This window comes from Eleginops maclovinus, chromosome 15 (genome assembly GCF_036324505.1).
Source record: "Eleginops maclovinus isolate JMC-PN-2008 ecotype Puerto Natales chromosome 15, JC_Emac_rtc_rv5, whole genome shotgun sequence".
Lineage (NCBI taxonomy): Eukaryota > Metazoa > Chordata > Actinopteri > Perciformes > Eleginopidae > Eleginops > Eleginops maclovinus.
The window spans coordinates 4,347,165-4,369,055 of NC_086363.1; the positions used below are offsets into that span (position 1 = coordinate 4,347,165).

The 21,891-nt window shown below is 40.0% G+C and overlaps 1 protein-coding gene across 1 annotated transcript; it reads right to left on the reverse strand.

Moving 5' to 3' along the window:
- Positions 1 to 7,212: 7,212 nt before the first annotated feature.
- Positions 7,213 to 21,418, reverse strand: knl1 (kinetochore scaffold 1). The gene is given in 31 exon segments (XM_063902801.1): positions 7,213 to 7,777; positions 7,937 to 8,062; positions 9,844 to 9,965; positions 10,091 to 10,200; positions 10,344 to 10,406; positions 10,693 to 10,793; positions 10,905 to 11,009; positions 11,112 to 11,151; positions 11,238 to 11,300; positions 11,391 to 11,478; positions 11,555 to 11,671; positions 11,874 to 11,964; positions 12,186 to 12,295; positions 12,841 to 12,939; positions 13,029 to 13,087; positions 13,173 to 13,302; positions 13,921 to 15,691; positions 15,693 to 16,387; positions 16,639 to 16,691; positions 16,874 to 17,480; positions 17,660 to 17,712; positions 17,843 to 18,590; positions 18,731 to 18,783; positions 18,886 to 18,929; positions 19,074 to 19,095; positions 19,200 to 19,255; positions 19,331 to 19,413; positions 19,594 to 19,653; positions 19,760 to 19,796; positions 19,928 to 19,962; positions 21,285 to 21,418. Coding segments are annotated over 30 exon segments (5,832 nt in total). The 5' UTR covers positions 19,957 to 19,962; positions 21,285 to 21,418; the 3' UTR covers positions 7,213 to 7,680.
- Positions 21,419 to 21,891: the final 473 nt, after the last annotated feature.

Here is a 21,891-nt window from a genome sequence, read left to right on the forward strand (position 1 = left end):
CGACTATAGAGATGAAGAATTGTGCAGGAGTTAACCTCTTCTGGTTTGCTGAACACAAAGGAACGCTGGCAGAAACATGAGGTGATGAAATGAGAGCCAGGCATAAAGAAGGAGAATGTTAATAAATAATCGCTGTTGTCAAAACAGTGTTTCTCACCATTTTGTGTAATGGGTTTGTGGCCCCTTTTTTTAAAGTAAAACTCTTACTGTTCACTCTGATCATGTCTTTTCAAGGTTAACTGTAAATACTCATTTTCAATCCGTGTTCAACTACAGAGTTTATCCACTTTCATGTGATAAACTGCCACCCTTGTAAAGACTCGTTTTGACTGCTTTTTATACAGGTTAGTAGATTACAAACTTAAAAGAGTCACAAGATAAATCTGAGGGGGCAATAAGAGGACTAATGGGAAAGAATAGAAGTCGATCAAACTTCTGATGCAGAACTTCTCTCTTTGACTTTTGTGAAAACATCTCCTTGAGGTGACTCAAAAATATCCCAAATGTGATAAGCAACTGCCGCCATATTTTCAGAAACACCTTTGACCTCGTGTTTACAAAGGATATTCAACAAAAGTGTCATGTGACTTTATATAAAATACAATTAAATTTGAAGTCCTGTGAGAAACACGTATGTTTAGAAAAGTCAACTTCTCCTGAACTCAGGAAAACAGCTGCTGGAGTTAGGGTTGAGGGTATTCAATTTGTATATTTAGCTTTGTAAACCAACGAAGGAACACGTTATTCTTCAGTCTAGCACAAACATTCTTAACAAGTGTTTTTGCATTGACAGTATCTAAAGTATTGTACTCATACTGTCAGACAAATATAGTGGGAAATATATGTCTGTAGCTGTCTACTAGCTGCCGGAGGACTCAAGTTTGATACTGTCTGCATGAAAACAGCCCTGTACCGGACACCTCTTAGTAAACTTGAAAACACATCTGAATTTATTTCGGCGCAGCAGAACAGTAAGACTGATTGTATTTCTTTTCTGCACAGTTGACTTTCCTGACACTGATTCCTCTCTTGGGCCTCATTGGAGCATCACCCGCAAAAATGCTTCCCCAAAAAGTCTTATCAGCTCCTCGGCCCCGGGTCCCGAGGCACCGGTAACGTGTTAATCCCATCCTTCCATGAACACGCGATGCAGGCCCCTCGCAGTCACGACCAATTACAGTGTGCATGCGGCTGATGCAGGCCAGACTCTCCCGGGCTTAGCTCAACGCCAAACCTGGAGCCTCCTGAATCCTCCGAACCTCCTCTTCCTGTCTGCCTGCTCTGGGTTTTTATGTCTTACTGTCTCCTTTTTTTAAATGATGTCCATCTCACTTTCCTTTTTATGCTTTTTTGTATTACATCATAACTCCTACAGTTGTTTTTCCACAGTTACAAACAGTCATGTACTCCCTGTTCTAGGTATCTGTGATATTTATAATATATCAATCTTAGAGTGTTCTCTAAATACCTTAAATAATATCATTTAGAAGCAGTGTGCACATTTCAGCAAATTAAGATAACAATAGTGGCCTAGTTCATTGTGATGAAACCTTCATTCTACATTTTGATGATTTTGAACTTAGTTTTGGTAAAGTTTTGTATTTTTTGTCAAAGAAAGGATAACTATTTTTCTATTTGGAGTTGCTGTGTTTAATGTGGGAATGCTGTCTTTTTTACTAGGTAAAATATTTTAGTTGAAGGCCAGAAACCCATCAAATGTAGTGTGAAAATATATGTATTCTAATAAAAACAATGATGATATTCGCTGATAATGAATACATTGAACACAGTGTTGGTTTCATGGCTCACAACATGGACCATAGTAGATCAAAGAACACACGTTTGTTGTGGAAACTTTGTTCTAACCCTTGTTTTAAAGGGAAAACTCTCCACTGATCTATCCATAGCATAGTTTATCAGCCGGGGTCAAGCAGGGATTTGGGCCAGGGGTTCGGGGAATGCACTTAACCAAGGTGACTGCTGCACCTCTGTTAGCGAGCTCAGGGTGTGGGTCAAGATGGCCGCTATCCACCCGTCCGGCAGTCTGGACCCTCAGCCGCCACTCGCCTTGTCCAGGAGACGCTCCTGTATCCTCACCATGTGAGCTTGGATTTCAAAATAGCGCCATGAGTCAAAAGGGCGCTTGATAACGCGGCGCAGACCTCTGAATGTTGCGTGGTGGAGAAGTGTGAGGAGTAAGGATCCAAGGTGAGGACGGTGACACGTGATGGTGACAGGACTGGGGTTATCAGGTTCCACATAAACTAAAAAAAAATATATCCAGGCTCATGTTGGTGCAGAAATTCAAAGTTGTAGAAGTTCAGACAGATAGACAAAGACAAATGTTTACATGCATAGTCTTTTAGCTTCTTTCTGCTCATTGTTTTGGTTCTATGGCTCACACCATTAAACCGTTGGGTCACCTTTACTGTTAGTTCTTGCATATTCATCTTTATAAAGTGATATCGCGTCAATATTCTGGCCAAAAACATATAGATTAATCCAAGTTTAGGTCGCAAAAATAAAAACTTGATATTAATTCATCCATGCATTGGTTATATATTACATTACATTTCATTTGGCTGACACTTTTATTCAAAGTGACGTACAATAATTGTCATAAACCATTAAGATACAAACTCAGGAAAGTTATTCTCTTCAAAAAAGCCAAACCATTGAAGTGCTGGTGCATTAGTTTCAAATTGGCTAAACTTTGTTGTTTTATTTGATGTAATTGAGACTTTACATTTAACTGTTACTTGACTTTTGCTAAATTTCAGAGCATAACAGATGCATAAAACAAACAGAGAGTCATGCAGATGTTGAGAAGCCACACACCAATCATTTCTAAGAATTCCTCCACCCATCAGTTATCTGTAGCTGCTTATGATTTACAGCCGCCCTGCAGATATTGTTACGCATTAATTTTATGATGAAGCAAAAATAAAGATCAAAAGAGCTGCATAAAACTGTGTGTATACCGTTAAAGGTACATGCTGTGTTCTTCTTTCTCAGGCAAAGTAAGAATTAAAGATCTCTCCTCCTCCTGTCCAACTCTCAAGGCCATTGTAAACAAACTGTCCTCTGTCAAGTCCTTGTATTTTTAGGAAAAGCTATTATTGTTTTGTTCCCTTGCTGCTTTCGTGCCCCAGGTTGTGTCCCCATGAACAAGGTCAGAATTCCTGTTTTGTCATCATTATTCCCCCAGAGAATAAGACCACCTCGCCCACAATGCTCTCTGTTCGCTGGGGTTCCTGCTACTTGTTTGTCATCCATGGATACAAATAGACCTGAAATGGATTCAGCCGAAGCTAAGTGATGCTATTGTGCCAGAGAATAATTGGGATTACTCTGCTGGAAATTCCCCTAAAGTCATTTGCTTTATAAAGAACAGTAGTAAGAGAAAGTTATTTCAAATTGATCAAACTTCAAAGTCCCTTAAGGCCAAATCCATTCATCATGTCTGATATTATACCTAATGCCTGTAGGCTGTTGAAATTTTATACCGAGGATAAGAGACAACTTGCACATCTTGGGCTGATTTCTACAGGCACATATTTCATTCACACATGCAAATGAATAAATCTCTTATTACTCACATTGATTTGAAGTCTATTAAAGTTAAACTGGCATCAGTGTGGCTCCTGTCAAACAAAAAAAAGTGTGTTTTCTAAAGACTTGTGCTTTTATCCAATGTGATTTACAATAAGTGCAAGAAACCATAAAGTTGAACCTACTCCATAATGTGTCACATTCTCTTTCCTTATATAACAGCACATAGATTTCCGAACATTGGGACTACTTTTCTTTTGTGTTTCCATGTTAATGAGATGTAATATGTCCTCTCTAAAGTTCAAAAACAACCTCTGGACCGGGTGCTTTGTGAGGAGCACGGCTGACGCTTGATACTATGGGACAGCTGCTGAGTGTCCCTGCTGAGAGGGAGCCTATTTTAACAAGCAGCCCTATTGTCTTTTCCCAAGAATGACCAGAGAATGTGGCAACTACTGTGTGTGTGTGTGTGTGTGTGTGTGTGTGTGTGTGTGTGTGTGTGTGTGTGTGTGTGTGTGTGTGTGTGTGTGTGTGTGTTTTATTGGGGTTAGGGGTGGGACGTGGCTGTGTCCTCGTCATTCGCATCACTATGGGAGCACATGCCATCAGAGCTAATTACCTGCCTGCAAGGACCGATTAAGACGCCCTCTAATGCCACCCTTACTGGATTTCCACTACACGTTTTTGGTAGGCACATTTATTTCCCTCAAAATACAAGTGTAGGGCGGTCGAGTAAGGGTCTTGAAAAGAACAAAATACACTTACGCATAGTGACCTTTAAGAAGAGCCGGATCTCCAGAACAACACACTTTTAGAAACAGGAGAAAAATGTCAAACTTTTTTTTACATGAACTAACAAAAGTCAATTTCCTTTAAGCTGTTTTATTTAATTGAACCCATCTTTAATAAACTGTTGTCTTTGTCTGTATTACTGTACGCTACTTCCCATTACATAACACCAATTACCCTTGGATCACGTGGTTGAGTACTTAGCGACAATAAATCTGTTAACCAACGCCATAAATCTTGTCAAATCCCATTTTGCAAACTATTTGATGTACTGGAGATTATTTGTATAAACCGTATCCCTCCATTAACTCCAGTGCACCATGGGACTAAGCAGTTTATTCTCATTCCCAGACCTCTTAGGGAAATGTACAGTACAGTAACGCCTCAAGAATAAATCCATTGTGTTTGTCTTCAATACAGCCCTTTCCTCTGGAGCTGCTGTAAAACCCAGCACTTTGTTTAAACTGCGCTGCCTTTATCTTTCTTCTTACTCTATGAGTGAAGCTGTCGCAGCTGGACTCCCGCAGCACTGAGATATTTGTGATAAGACGTGGCCGAGTTGTTCAATTGAACAAACATGGCCACCAAGGCCAGAGGAAGGGAGGGACAATGGAGGAGAATGACTGCAGACAGACGAAAGGTGTTGGCAGGGTTAGGGTACAGTTACAGCGATGCTTGTTGGTTCACTTCAAATGAGCTCACTGTTGATCTCTGACCTTCTTCAAACAGAGACAGTCAATGAGACTCTGCTGATGAGCTTCTGCACATTAAGAGCCCTAATTCCCCGCAGAAGTGGGTTGATTGTACAGCTGAGAACCACCAATATTAACCTTAGGTAACGTTAACCTCAAACATCTGGACTATGAAGTCTTTATTCTGCTCCTTCCACCATTTAGTCTTTTAAGAAAAATAATAAAGACGTATAATGAAACTGTATGGGTCTAGCAAACAAACAACAAGGGTCCCAGAATGGAGCCTTGGGGTGCCCTCCATTTGTAAATATACAAAAATATTGAGTGTGAACCGTATCACAACTGTTATTTATGTAAATTATTATAAGAATTAAAGTAAGCTATGGCGCTTTATGCAACATTTACGTTTTTTCTCTCACTTTAACAAGTTACTGGATTCAGTAGTGTTTGTGAATTACATAATTATAAATCCTGTGTAAACTTCTGACATATTACAATCATAATCCTTATTCTGTATAAATTGCATAAAAGAGAAAAGTGCTCTTGCTCTTCATCCCTCTTAGATAAACCACCAGTGTTCCTGGATTACGTGATTCTGTTTCTAATACAACAGAAACCTTAAAGCACTCTTCCATCTACTAAAACCAATTGCACGTCCTTAGAGCTCTTCCTCTCGGCTGACGTCTGTGGGGGACACTGATGAGGTTACTCATGTGAAATACTGCTCCTGGATCTGTGGATAAACGGATTTGAACCAGGTCGCTCGAGGGAGAATATTCTACATTACAGAATTACTGCCATTTAACTTCATCTGAATCCCAATAAACTGTAACATTCGTCACTTATAAAGCAGCTTTCGGATACAAATGTCCCGTGGAAATCATTTTACAACACTAGGTGATACACCAATGTATGTTTGATTTACTTTTGATGGATTTTATATTTAGTTTTATCGTATTTCCTCTGAATTTGGGTCCAACACAGTTAATGTCATTTTTGAATTTTGCAATGTTAGGGTAAAGATTTGTAGATTTAGTAGATTAGGATTACGTTTCTTTTAGCAGAACAACCACCGATAGAAAGACACTGTGAAGCTATGTGCAAAACACAAAGAATTTCAATCACATAGAAAATGAGACCATCACTTTAAATTTACTCAACTCAAGTAGAAAACAACAACTAATACGCAGCCTATTTGAGTTTCAGAGTTAAGATCTAATGAAGGATTCAGTTTCACATTTTGTGAATAATGAAAAACCCCTTCAGTGGATCGAGTGAAATTAAATTGAATTGACCCCCGGGCTGAGGTCAGGAGACCCGAGTGCCGCTTCAGCCAAACTTAACCCCCGCCTGGACCCGCCGAGTGTCCTCTATCGGGTTTGACAGCAGCCGTTGCTTCTGGGGGAGGGACGGAGGAACTCGTGTCCCCTGACGGCTCACTCGAGGGTGATGGTTTGGAAAGTCCACTTTGACCTTTGACGTCCGGGGCTTCAGTAGTGGACAGTCGTGGCTTCCCCCCTCTCTCTCTCTCTCTCTCTCTCTCTCTCTCTCACACACACACACACACTCAGAGGCTTGTCTCTAGCTGTTTGACCTTTGAAATGACCTCTGGACACTGTCCATGTCAGTCATGTTTTGGCTGTTGCCAATGACCAGCAGCCAGATCTGCAGCTACCATCAGGTTTATGTTGGTCCAGCAAGAGATAAAGAGCACACACACAAGAGATTTTATGTTTTGAACCCCCTAAACAACATTTCCTGTGAGGAAGTGTTCATAGATGGAGAAGAAAAAAACATATTTGTCACATGCAGCACTTTTTATTCTTACCTTGTTAAATATATATCCTTCAATCAATCGGAGAAGATCTACTCCAATGAAATACTAACCTGTGTTTTTCTGAAACAATCTGAGCAGGAAAATAAACCTTGCTTTAACTGCTTACAACTCCTATCCACACTATTTTCTGTGACAAGAACGGTGGGTAGACTGCTTTATTTTAAGAGGTCACAATCAAAAGTGGGCATTGAAATACATCACAGACCCAGAGCGCCCTCTAAAGCCTGACAACTTTATAGCACTGGACACTAAAGGTGAATTTGCTCTTACTTGCTGGTCATCAAACGGCTGTTGAAGTGAAACTGGAAATACAACCATCATGACACAGAGAGAAGAAGCATGTGATTGAAAACTTGTATTTATTTATTTTTTTGCTAGTACAAAACTTTTTTTTCTTCTCCAAAAGTCAAAAGTATCGGAAGAACTGTGGTAATAAAAAAGAACAAGACGTAGAGAGAAGTATTTACATTTTCAGGACTAAACTACGACAAGATGAAACATGCTGTACACTGTAAGTAAAACAAAGTACTGTAAGTTTGGTCCATGTTCACCATCTGCAGGCTACTCTGGAAACTGCACTGAAGTTGTTTCAGACCAGTGTTTTTAAATCGCTCACATGATCACTGAGAAAATATTAATCGAACCAAAAATATTAGGATCAGTTTATCTGGCGCAGTGGCATGAACACAAAATACAGTTAAAAACATCAGAATAGAAACAAACAACTTCACTATATACATGTCTTCTTATAATTTGTCAACATCTACAATATACAAAGGAGTTTGATGATTGGAATCAAACGTCCTGGTCTCAACAGAGCAGAGTTTCATGAATCTTTTTGATAATATCAGTCAGGAGGTTTTTGGCTGGACTGAACGACGCCACGATCTCCTCGATCTGTCCGATCCTGCGAAAACATGAGAACATAAAAACGTAGATGTTTTAGCTAAATTACCTCAGACACGTATTTATTAAGAGCTCTTAATATTGCATTTCCTTCCACCCAAAAAGCCTTAAGCAAAACCTCACTTCATTTTCACTGAATGTGTATTTGAGTTAAACTTACGTTCTGTTTCCGATCACGTTTTTGAAGCTCTGCACTTGAAGGACACAGTGGTGGTTGATCAAACTGACAGAGAAGATCACCTCAAACTTGGAAAGTGACTTGAGACTGCTGAAGACAATGTGCACTCTAGAGGAAGGACAATAAGAAAAACAATGATATAAAGATGGCTTTTTTATAGCTTTGAGTATACAGTGGGGCAAAAAAGTATTTAGTCAGCCACCAATTGTGCAAGTTCTCCCATTTAAAAAGATGAGAGAGGCCTGTAATTTTCATCATAGGTATACCTCAACTATGAGAGACTGGATGAGAAAAAGAAAATCCAGGAAATCACATTGTAGGATTTTTAAAGAATTTATTTTCAAATGATTGTGGAAAATAAGTATTTGGTCAATAACAAAAGATCATCTCAATACTTTGTTATATACCCTTTGTTGGCAATGACAGAGGTCAAACGTTTTCTGTAAGTCTTCACAAGGTTTTCACACACTGTTGCTGGTATTTTGGCCCATTCCTCCATGCAGATCTCCTCTAAAGCAGTGATGTTTTGGGGCTGTCGCTGGGCAACACGGACTTTCAACTCCCTCCAAAGATTTTCTATGGGGTTGAGATCTGGAGACTGGCTAGGCCACTCCAGGACCTTGAAATGCTTCTTACGAAGCCACTCCTTCGTTGCCCTGGCGGTGTGTTTGGGATCATTGTCATGCTGAAAGACCCAGCCACGCTTCATCTTCAGTGCCCTTGCTGATGGAAGGAGGTTTTCACTCAAAATCTCACGATACATGGCCCCATTCATTCTTTCCTTTACACGGATCAGTCGTCCTGGTCCCTTTGCAGAAAAACAGCCCCAAAGCATGATGTTTCCACCCCCATGCTTCACAGTAGGTATGGTGTTCTTTGGATGCAACTCTGCATTCTTTCTCCTCCAAACACGACGAGTTGAGTTTTTACCAAAAAGTTCTATTTTGGTTTCATCTGACCATATGACATTCTCCCAATCCTCTTCTGGATCATCCAAATGCCCTCTAGCAAACTTCAGACGGGCCTGGACATGTACTGGCTTAAGCAGGGGGACACGTCTGGAACTGCAGGATTTAAGTCCCTGGCGGCGTAGTGTGTTACTGATGGTAGCCTCTGTTACTTTGGTCCCAGCTCTCTGCAGGTCATTCACTAGGTCCCCCCGTGTGGTTCTGGGATTTTTGCTCACCGTTCTTGTGATGATTTTGACCCCACGGGGTGAGATCTTGCGTGGAGCCCCAGATGGAGGGAGATTAGCAGTGGTCTTGTATGTCTTCCATTTTCTAATAATTGCTCCCACAGTTGATTTCTTCACCCCAAGCTGCTTACCTATTGCAGATTCAGTTTTCCCAGCCTGGTGCAGGTCTACAATTTTGTCTCTGGTCTCCTTTGACAGCTCTTTGGTCTTGGCCATAGTGGAGTTTGGAGTATGACTGTTTGAGGTTGTGGACAGGTGTCTTTTATACTGATAATGAGTTCAAAAAGGTGCCATTCATACAGGTAACGAGTGGAGGACAGAGGAGCCTCTTAAAGAAGAAGTTACAGGTCTGTGAGAGCCAGAAATCTTGCTTGTTTGTAGGTGACCAAATACTTATTTTACCGAGGAATTTACCAATTAATTCATTACAAATCCTACAATGTGATTTCCTGGATTGTTTCCCCCATTCTGTCTCTCATAGTTGAAGTGTACCTATGATAAAAATTACAGGCCTCTCTCATCTTTTTAAATGGGAGAACTTGCACAATTGGTGGCTGACTAAATACTTTTTTGCCCCACTGTATACAGTGGTAAATTAGCTAACCCATTAATGACAGATTTGACTATATTGTTCTAATAATCATAATACAAATACGGCAAAGACTGGATATTATTTGTGGGTAAGATTTCTTACCGAGTGTCCACACAGCTGATGCTGAGAATATCGAGCCTCAGACCCCCCCACATGTCCAGCAGACGGAGCTCCTCCCCCAGCAGCCGACAGCGACTCACCACCAGGCTAACATCGTGCAGCAGCTGCACATAACAGGAGACAAAATACCTCAGTTATAGGTTTCAGGATAACTGAAGCAAGAAAGACACCTGTGTACTGAACAGAAAAAGTCTGAACATAAACAAGATACCAAGCCCCCCACACATACCGTTGGAACATGTCTGCTCGTTGGATACTTCTCCACCCAGTCACTTTGTTCCTCTGCGTACTGAGAGAGCAGTTTGTGAACGAGGCAGGCGTGGCCCCGCGACTTCTCATCTAGTGGAAAACAAAAACACAGCACATGTTAGTCACAAAGAACTTCCCCCATGCTTAACATGTATGTGACACTCATTTGAGTCACACAGGTTCTCCCAATTTATTGTAAAGGACCATTTATGAAAAGCTGCTTTCTGTCTCACCATCGAGCTGAAGTTTGAATGTGATTTGACAAAGCTTCCTCTCAGACTGATCGGAATCATTTCCTGCAAAAAAACACAAAAAGAAACAGATGATTCTTTGAAAAAACACGCTAAAGACTTGTTTTGCTTTAAATAAAATCACTAATCAGTCTTTACAAAACCCCTAAAGTGAACGTCTGTCTAGAACACACATAGTTTAGGAGGTAAACAATCGTTTGACCTGACTATAAGATATCAATGATTGTAGAAAGAGGACTAATGCTGTCCACGGTGTAGAAGCGTGATAACATAGCTACAGTTTAAAAACAAATACCCATTGTCCCATTGGTTTCTGTCGAAGACCACTCACCATCGGATTTCTCAAACTCCAGCTGCAGATGGAAGGTCTCGTAGAGGAAAGTGTAGATGGTGCAGTTGTCGCTCCTCCCTGCAAACTTCCATTCATTTAGCCTGAGGTAAGAAGTGAAAAGAAAATGTTATTCCTTGTCACGTTTCAGGGTTTGGTGGTTTAAAGCAGATTATTTTGAAAGCAAAAACGAACAATCAAAATGACAAACTCACAGATCCAGTGTGTCGGAGTGACTCTCAAGTCTCCTCGTCTCCGTTCTTAGCTGGTTCACTTTGTTAGAATTCTGCTTCTTCTGCATCTCCAGCTCGGCTATTTTTCTGTGGCAAAATAAAAAATATACAGAATAAGAAACCAAAGCAACTTTCTATATAAGCGTGACTTCGGCATGAGCCAGGTTTGTATTAAAATTCTCAACTGACCGGTCATTGTCAGTCAAAGCCTCTGTGGCTTTCTCCATTTCTGTAAAATAAAGAAACATTAATAACATATTCATTTCAAGAACACAAAGATGAGTACATCAATAACAAAGTAGTATTCAAATGTACCTTCCTGAAGGGATTTCAGACTTGGTTTGTCTTCAAAGCCTTTTTCCTCAACTGCAGCAAGTTCTAAAAACGGGAATAACAAAAATGAGAGTTACTGAATCATTTGTCCAGTGAACAGAAAGCTGTGACCGAATGTTTCCGTTGTATCCCTACCTGTTTGTAATTCATTAATACAGTCATCCAAACTCTTTATCATCTCATCGGCTTCATCAATCGTGCCTCTCAGCCTCTGTTGCTCCTTCTGAAAATATGAAAAATGGCAATGAGCTTCTACTAGTCGATGTTGATATAGAGTATTTCTGTGTGAAGGCTCTTACCAGATTAGCCTGGACAAGGTTCGAGTACAAGACCTCCTTTATTTCATGCGACTGAACTTTGCTTGTCTTCCTGAGGAGTTTATTTCTCTCTTTTAGTTTTTCACCGAACAAATTGAGCTGTGAATCCAAACCAACACAGTGAGTGATCGTATGCTGCATTTACATACACAGCAGAGCAAATATAAAACACACATCCCTTTAAAAACACAAGGATTAGGTTCCTTTTTACTCTGCATTTGTGCGAAATTAACAAAATCCTCTTAGTAACAGAGATACAAAAAGCAGTTTGAAGTAATACACTGGAGTCAGCATGTAATACCTCTTCCTCTGTAACATTTCTCACTTCATCCCACAAAGCTCTATTAACAATCTTCAGTGGTCTGTCCAAGTCCTGCATTCGCTCCTTCATCCTGGAGAGAAAACACAACAAGCTTTAGTCATAATTTAACTTCTTGAAACACAATCCAGAACAAATACAGTATGTATAGAGAGATTTAGGAAGCCCCATATTTACAGAACAACATGCTTTACAAACGACGACGAATACTCCCCCAGGGAAGCTAAACGTGTCAAACTTCCGCACATGTCCATCTCAGTCATGAATGTTTCATACAGTCTTAAGCGTACGTACCCGTTCACCATCTCTGTGAGGTTCCGGACGTCTGACTTGTACACCGTCGCTTTGGGACCGTTGATGTGTTTGTCCACCAATAGATCCATCTGTGTGTGATCTGTGTCCAACTGAAGCAGCAAAAAGAACATAACAGGTCATGGCTCTATTAGATATACTCCGCTCTGGAAAAAAATAAAGAGACCACTCCACATTGTTCTTTAATCTTTATCTCTACATGTAATGGCAGCCATTCCAGTGTCTGTTGAATTCCAACACAGAAAAAAAGGATCAGTAGTTTATAGAATACAATTAACTCAATAATTAACTGATAATGCTGAAGTGGTCTTAGTTTTTTCCGCGGGTGTATATATAGTTCAGCAGTGGCTCAGTCAGTAGGGGCTTGGACTGGGAACCGTAGGGTCGCCGGTTCAAGTCCCCGAACAGACTTGAAAATATTTCACCTCCTAGGTCCTGCTGTGGTGCCCTTGAGCGAGGCACCGGACACCTCCAATCCCCCCCCTCCCCATTGCTCCTAGTACTAGGATGGGTTAAATGCAGAGGACCAATTTCACTGTGTGTGCTCTGCTGTGTGCCTGTATGTGGGTTAAAGAGGGTTTCATCCTCCGATTCTATATATATAAATAATCTTTTTAGTAAATGAAGATTTACTTACTCTGCTAGGGAGGATGCTCTCTCGAGGTTGATGGATGACAAAATCTATGTTGAAGATTTTAAAGAACTCCAACACTGTAATGGAGCCGTCGTCTACTTTCTGTAATAAAACATTGTACACAATAAATAAGTGAGTGAAACAAATACTTCAACGAAAGCTTCTAGTTTGAAAACGCATCAATAACATACCCTCTGTAACTCACTGGCGTAGTCTTCAAGCTGTGATTCAAACAGGCTTTGTTTGGAAGCTGAAAGAAAGGAGAAAAATAATTGATATTGGCCAGAAACATCGTCAAAAGAGGGCTTTGATGATGTGAAGCCATAACAACTTACATGACTCCAAACTAGCCTCACATGTCGTGCTGGCTGTGTGACTGCTGTCGATGTAATCTGTGGTGTGTGTCGGCATGCTCTGAGCTGCAGTAATGTTACTGTCGCACTCCTCAACCTCAGACTGTAATCCCTGGCAACCAATAAAACAAATTAGGAATCTCTATGACAAGAAACTACAATACAACATACCGTTAATTCTCAAGTAGTATCGTATATAGTAAAGTAAATCAGCATTATGTTCAGCACTATACAATTCCTAAACTATAATCCTATCAGGAGAGCGGTCCTGTCATTCTGAATCTGCTGTCATGAAATACAACACTACTTACAGTTGTGTAAAATTAAAAGCCAAACGTTGGTATTTTGACTCAATATAACGGCCTTTAATGTGTCAAAACAGCAAAGAAAGGATGGCGTTTCAAACTTGCAGTAAAATAAACGATATAAGCGATATAGTTAGGGAATAACAGTGCACGTGTGTTTGATAAGAAAGCACGATATTCTATATAAATATGAATGATCGGCACTTAGGAGAATACCTCATCTCTCAAAGTGATCGTTTGTTCTAAGCAACACCTCATTTCTTTAATCCATTGAGAATTGGACTAAGAAGTCTTCCATATTCTTCACAAGTTCAAGCTAACAGGGTGAGTAATTGGCGATCATATTGGGCGTGAAGTAATCCTTTAAGGCTTAATAAAGATCCCATCCATCACTTGAGTATTACAGTACCTGTAATTTAACATACCTTTTCAATCTCAGTGGCTTCCTCATTGGATGTTTTCAATCTCTTCTCATCCTCTGTATCATTTTCATCTTCTGACAAAGGCCTCTTTTTTGTTTTTACACAGCTGCTCAAGTCCTGTAGAAACACGTCGTCCTTTAAAAGCTCCTCCATGTAAAAGTCCTGGGTAGCACCCTCTTGATCCGTGGCTCTCGGAGGACTCACCATGTCCAGTGTTTCTGACACATCTTCATAGCTACCAAGCTCCTCATCGTAGATATCGCTCACATCATGGTCAAAGTTGCTCAGTTGATGAGTGACATTCACTGTCCTTGTATGTTCTCCCAGAGAAGTCTCCTTTTTTTTATCATCGGGTTTGTTTCTTTGCGGGAGTCTCGCCTTAAAGCCTCCTACTGAGAGTCTGGACATCAGTGATTTAGTCTTCAAGTTGTAAGGGGGAGTAGAGGGTTCCTCTTGTGTAAGACATTGAGCTTCTGCATTTTGTAAACCAATTTCAGGCTCTATTACAGGCAGGAATGTTATTTTGTCCATTGAGTTTTTGTCCATTTCGCTTTCCAGTCCATACACAGGTGCTGTGCAGCTGTCTAGAGCCATAGTATCAGGAGCTGTGTTTAGAATGTGGCTTAAGCGTCTCACTTTTGACTGAAGATCGGCTAAACTCATTCGTCTAGACTTCCGTGAAGGCGCAGCGTCAACAACAGCACCAGGAGAACTCTCCATCCTCTGTGGTAAAGTACAAGTTTGATTTCTTGGTTCAGGTTCCTTCCAGTTGCATGTTTCTTTTGAGTCTGGAGAACCAGGAAAGTTAAGGATTTCCACGCCATCAGAGTTGCATGATCCTAGTGCTTCATTGATCTGGGGGCATTGAGGTGGCTCATCTGTAAACGTTTGTCCCAGAATGCCACCTGTTAGAGCTTCAGTCATATCCATGCTTACATCACCCTGTGGCTCTACTGTCACGGTTTTGTTTTCTGGCTTCTGCTTGACAGCTGGAGCTTCATTTTCAGTATCCACACTGGGCTTCTGTGTTTTAAGTTGGTAAAGTAGGCCATTTGTGTTTACAGTTTCTTGAAGGCCTTCAGCAGCAAACACTTCTCCGGTGTTCACAGCATTAGCACACGCACCACTTTTGCTGGACAGGGAGTTTTTAAATCCATTATCCAAAGTGTGTGCCAATGAGGATTGGTTTCTAAGCGGTCGCTGTCCCTTCTTCGCAGATAAAGGGAAATCCCTGTTTTCATTGGTGGATAAAATGTTCGCTCCTCTGTGTGGAAGATGTGGATCAGATTTCGCTATGCTGGCAATGTTTACAGTAAGACACTTGGTCACATCCATAGCTGCATCAGTGGCAGTGAACCTGACTGTTTTCTCTCCACAAGCGGGGAGACTTTCCACATTTTGGTAAGACTGCGACTCAAAATCAGTGGCAATTTTAACTGTTTGGCTTCGAGTCACATCCATACAGGCATCATCTGCATTAAACCTGACTGTTTTCTCTCCACAGGCAGGTAGACTTTCCACATTTTGGTAAGACTGCGACTCAAAATCAGTGACAATTTTTACAGTTTGGCTTCGTGTCACATCCATACAGGCATCATCTGCATTAAACCTGACTGTTTTCTCTCCACAGGCAGGTAGACTTTCCACATTTTGGTAAGACTGCGACTCAAAATCAGTGACAATTTTGACAGTTTGGCTTCGTGTCACATCCATACAGGCATCATCTGCATTAAACCTGACTGTTTTCTCTCCGCAAGCAGGTAGACTTTCCAACATTTTTTCTTGTAATATCCATAGCTGCATCATCTGCATTAAACCTGACGGTTTTCTCTCCAAAAGTGGGGAGACTTTCCACATTTTGGTAAGACTGTGACTCAAAATCTGTGACAATTTTGACAGTTTGGCTTCGCGTCACATCCATACAGGCATCATCTGCATTAAACCTGACGGTTTTCTCTCCACAGGCAGGTAGACTTTCCATGTTTTGGTAAGACTGTGACTCAAAATCTGTGACAATTTTTACAGTTTGGCTTCGTGTCACATCCATACAGGCATCATCTGCATTAAACCTGACTGTTTTTTCTCCACCTGCAGGTGGAATTTCCACATATTTGTGGGGCTGGTGTGCAAAATCGGTGGCAATGTTTACCGTGTGGTTTCTTGTAATATCCATAGCTGCATCATCTGCATTAAACCTGACGGTTTTCTCTCCAAAAGTGGGGAGACTTTCCACATTTTGGTAAGACTGTGACTCAAAATCAGTGGGAATTTTTACAGTTTGGCTTCGTGTCACATCCATAGCTAAATCATCTGCATTAAACCTGACTGTTTTCTCTCCACAGGCAGGTAGGAAGTCCAGATGTGGGTGCGACTGCAGTTGTAAACCACTTAAAACGTTTACATTGTTGCTTTGGGTCCTATCCATACAGCCATCGTCAGCTGAACCCCTCACTGTTTTATCAAATTTGACCTGTATGTGGAGAAAATAACAATAATTCTAAGTGTTCAGTCATAGAAAACATCGACTTCAAATGACATTACAAAGTGCAATGACTGTGATTCAGTTTTTTTCCAGCTGAATCAATATGAAACATCAAATACAGCTTTATGGAAAGTAGCTTCATAATTAATTCAAAGTTGCTGCATATAATTCATTCTCACAAAAGCACAATTGATAGATAGATACTGTTTTGATCCATAATTCTTGACTTTTGAGCTTACCGGATTTCTTAGCACATGTGTCTTCAAATGTGGTTTCAAGGAGGTTCCCATACCTAAAATGTGGAGGTATAAATAAATGCAAGTTAGTACCCAAAGTCCCATTTAAATTGACATCACCATTATCACAATCAAAATTGGTTCAGATTACGATTTTCATTTGCATTTTTAACATCTCAAGGTCTCTTTTTGGTTTCTTTCTCTCAAGTGAAGGGGGACAGGGTTGTAGTTTCCATACCTGTGAGATTAGAGGATCCCAGCACTTTGCTTTTCTTCGCTCCTGAAGTCAGCTCTTGTTTCTTCACACTTTCACTGTTGGTGTACATGTCTTGTGTGGGATACAGAAACTGGAAAGGAACATCTGAACATGCGGGTCCTGTAATGCCGTCATTTTCAGCACAGATTGTACCTCCATTAAGTGATTCTCCAAAGCTCCTGGATGTAATTTGTGACTGATTCTCTTTACCAACATTACTTCTACGCTGGGAGAGGGCGCTGTTTGTGTTGACAGTTTCCCTAAAGGATGCTGCAGAGGAAGGTACCGCTCTAGCAATTGCTGGATTATCACTGGGGGTGCGAACTTTAGAGAGACTTGAAAGGAAGGTAATCCCTAGATCCACCCCATTTGCTGGAGCGCCAGGCACACCGTTATTTTCCCTTTTTCTCTCGTCCATAGATGAAGCACTGTCTATTTTACCACAAGGGGGAAATCTCTCCATGTTTTGTTTTCGATTAGCCAATGAACCACTAGCAGAGTTTACTGTTTGACCCATATCCATCAACTTGTCGCCTGCAGAGAACCTTATTGTTTTATCTCTGCAGTCATCTTTATTATCAAGGACGACCTGGAGAAGAACAGACACAAATGAGCGTTAAAAATAAATCTTGTAAAAACTATACTATTATTAAACAATCAATTACTATAGAATGTTTCATTTAACTTCAGTATGGCATGAAGGATGACTTTCAGACTTAAAAAGATAGGAAGTCTGCAACAGCCCAGTAAGACACTAATGAAAATCACCTCGTGTCTTTGATGAGATGCCTGGATGGAACGATTCCTCACGGATATCATATCTAAATTTGGAAATTGAAATAAAATAAGATGCCGTTTAATCTATATTCAATTTGAAGTTGTGAAATAAAACCAGCAAGAAATACATTAGTGGTTAAACATTTTTCATTTAGTTAATATGAAAGGCAATACCTTTAGGGTTGAATGATGCCGATGTTTTGCTGATTGGTTGCTGTTTGGTCCTCCCTGCTTTCTGTGGCGCTCTTCTGTCATGTTGGGAGTACATCTCTTGTGTGGGAAAAAGACACTGAAAGGGATCATCATCATCATCAGTGGGTCCGAGGATGCGGCCTGTCTGAGCTTCAGTCATATCCATGCTTAAATCATCTTGTGGAGAGATTTCACTGCCATAAAAAAAGTCACCAATCTTTCTGGATGTATTTAGCTTCACAGCTGAAGTTGGAACCCGATTTTCTTCATCCACATAAATTGCTCTCATCTGGGCCATGGAGCGGTTTTCTTTTTCAGAGGATGCTCCAGCAGCGGGCATGGTTCTGGTGGTCACAGGGTTAAAGCTGGGGCCCGATGTTTTAGAAAGGCATGCCATGAAGTTTTCAAGTCCAGAATCCAACAACGGCATTGCTGAAGATGTGTTTCTCTTCTCCACCCTTGAATTCAAACTCGTGCTTGTGGGCAGTGAAACAGGAACACTTGCGATTTTCACAGTCTGACTTGAGGTCAAATCCATAGATGCATCATGTGCACTGAACATCACAGTTTTATCTCCTCTAGAGGGTAAAACATCATAGCTTTGGAGGGGTATATCTTCCAGTAAGTCTGCATCACTGGCGATGTTTATAGTGTGACAGCGGGTCATGTCCATGTATGCATCATTCGAGAACATTATCGTTTTCTCCACCAAGTCCCCATCAAAGTTGACCTGGTGAAGATAAGTAGCTTTAGCTCAAGGAATGTTTGTTAAAAATATCAAGTTCCTAATGAAATCCTGATTACCATTATAATATATATAGTCATTACAAAGCAATTTAACCATTCCCAGCAAAGTGACTTCAGGCTCACCTCCTCCCTTTGTTGAAAAGCATGCAGAGGGGCATTCAAAAGGGTTTCCATCCCTAAAATTGAAGAGCTGGAATTTAGTAATAGTCATTTTACACTATAACAAATTAAGTGAGCATTTGGTAATAGTTTTTTGAAGATTAAATTAATATTCTCACCCCAAATTTGTTGTTTCCCATCTTCAGTGCCGGCCAACTGGACCCTTATGAAAAAGAACACCATGTGTTGGTTATGTACATTTTATTAGTTTAGTGTGACTTTAAGCCAAACTATAAATCAATGTTTTGTGACAGTAACGAGATGAACCACAGAATAGGTAGTGCTTCAAAAGATCAAGACACCTTACCTATTTTGTGTGGCTGGTGCTGCTGTGGAGTAACACAGGACAAAGATTAAATGGCTGTTTAAAAACAATCATTTCTAATTGACATACTTATACACGCTACATCATTACATTATTATTTATACTTACATGTTGGTATTAACTCTTGGAAAGGACATCGAGCAGCAGAGCCATTCTTTTCTTCACTGTAAAGTATCAAACACGGATTAGGTGAGAATGTCTGTCTGAAAATCAAGACTACCTTCATTTTAGTATCTCACTCTGAAAACAGGAGAACACCGTTGGCAGGGGCAAAACTGACTCTTCTCGACTTCCTGTTTTCCACTGATTTGGGACACTCCACCTTAGTTATAAAAAATATATAAAGTAAATATAAGGCCATGAAAAAGTTAATAACACTCAGTTGTATCCTCGTTAGATTGAGCATTTATATTTCATAAATATATTAGGGTTTAAAAATAACTTTGATTACAATAACATTCCCAACACTTGGGTAACATTTTAAACCAAGTAATCAAGTTACCACATTTTCCGGCTGCTGTGGGTCAGGGCATATGATCGATCTTCGTGGTGCTTTTAAAATCTAAAAAGGAGATATTGCAGATGTTATAGTTTAGGCTCGTGATTTGCTTGCATAAGAAGTACAAATATGTTTACTCGGTAAATGAATTTTTTTTGGTAGCACTGACCGAAGAAATGCGCCGCTTGGATAATCCACTGCCTCCCCTGAAAAACAGTACATGAAACACAGCCAAATTACCAGTTAATGTTAATGCCAGATGTACAGATAATTAAGTTATGTGTAGGCGGTTGCTTTGAGGTTTGGATAGAAAGTACTGAGACTGTTTTTAACTCACTCATTTCTGTCAGGATCAGGAAACTCCATTTTCCCCTGGGAAGAAATGAAGACAGCTTGATACAGTAAACACAGCTGCTGCAGTATGATCAAATTGAAGTTGATAAAACATGGCATTTTGGGCGAGCCTGACTTTATCTTTAGCTAGAGCATTACATTAACAAACACAAAAATATCATATTATAAGTGAGAAGTTAGCTGCATAAGGATTGAGCTTTTATATTCTAGCTAGACGTCTGAAAAACTGTACTGTACTTTGCTCTTCACATGCACAACAGCATACATAATTACAGACATACTTATCTCAATGGTGCTATTCTGCACTTTACCATATTGCACTTGTTATTATTACACCTCAGTAACTACCTAAATATTCTATTCTGCCTGTCTGTATATGTTGTGTTTAAATCTGTGTGTACTACCATGTTATATGTTGTGTTTAAATCTGTGTGTATATGTTGTGTGTCAACTTTTACTTGCACATTTGGAGTATGGGGAAAGGCAATTTCAATCATCTGTGTAATTACTTGTGCTAATTGCATGGTCTGATCGACAATAAAGTTCTTTCATTCATTGATTGATATTAAATTGCACCTATAATTGTATTTGGAAAATCTCACCAAACTCCATTCAAAAAGTTATATTTCAAAGGTAGGCATAATAGCAAAAATGTGGGTCAATGTGGATTCCCAGTGTTGTAAAAATAACCAAGTAGGCTTACTCAAGTACTGCAATTAAGTACAATTCTGAGGGACTTGTACTTTATTTGAGTATTGCAATTGTATTATTTCGCCTTTACCAGCTTCAGTATCACTTAAACGCACCAATAGTTATAATCAAAACATATCATATATATTATTATGAAATGGGAAAATCTGCATAAAGAGTACATTTGGTATATTTGAATGCTAATACTTTCCCACTCTTACTTGAGTGACATTTTGCAGTACTAGGTACTAGGATGGGTTAAATGAAATGCAGAGGACCAATTTCACTGTGTGTGCTCTGCTGTGTGCATGTATGTGACTAATAAAGAGGGTTTCATCCTCCGATTCTATCTTCTATCTTCTACTTTCACAGTACAAGTACAAGGTCTGAGTACTTCCACCTCTATGGATTCCCACTTTGTCAACATAACACATTATCACCCAAATATTTAGGCTACAGAGTTCGCAATTTCTGCATTTACTACAGAAGACCAATTGATGATTGAACACCTCGCTAGCAAAGATGCAACATTGATTTTAGTGTAACGTTTAAGCTACTACGTTATTTAACGCTAACGTCTGTGTTTGTCTGTCATTCACATATGACTATGAAAACCACATGAAGAACAAAAAATACACCACAATGCATACCTTGTAGTTGTTCTGAGTGTATTCCTTCTGTTTAATAACGGATATTGCTGTTCTATGCCACTAACTTAAAAGGGTTTTCATTATCTTTAGCTGCTAACGTCAACGAACCTTGATTCTAACGTCTTCAGTTTGAATTTAGCCGCCTACACGCATGCGCAGTCGTGGTGTGTCTTCTTCTTTTCCGGCAGACTAGGCACAATTTAGCGCATTGCTGCCTCTCACCGGTGGAGTGAAAGAATGACTATTTCTGTTTGAGATCTACAGTATATCTTACAATATAGACCTGTAATCTTGAGTTAATTAATCACATGCGAGCACAGAATAGGATGACACCCCAAAGACACAGTGTCATTGTAGTGGTACATATGGCAAGCCCTTTTAACATTTAATAGGCCAGGTACACACAGATCAACAGAGAGAGCCGGTTGAGAAACTAGTATTTCTTAATACCAGCATTAAAGACTTTTACCTAAAGGCCTTTATTTATTTGCTTGTGGTTCTGTGTTCAGTTGTTCATTTAAACGTGTTTTTGGACTGAAAAAAATGCATAAAGGCTCTTATGAAAAGGCTGAATGAAAAACTGTTTACCATCACACAAACCATTTAT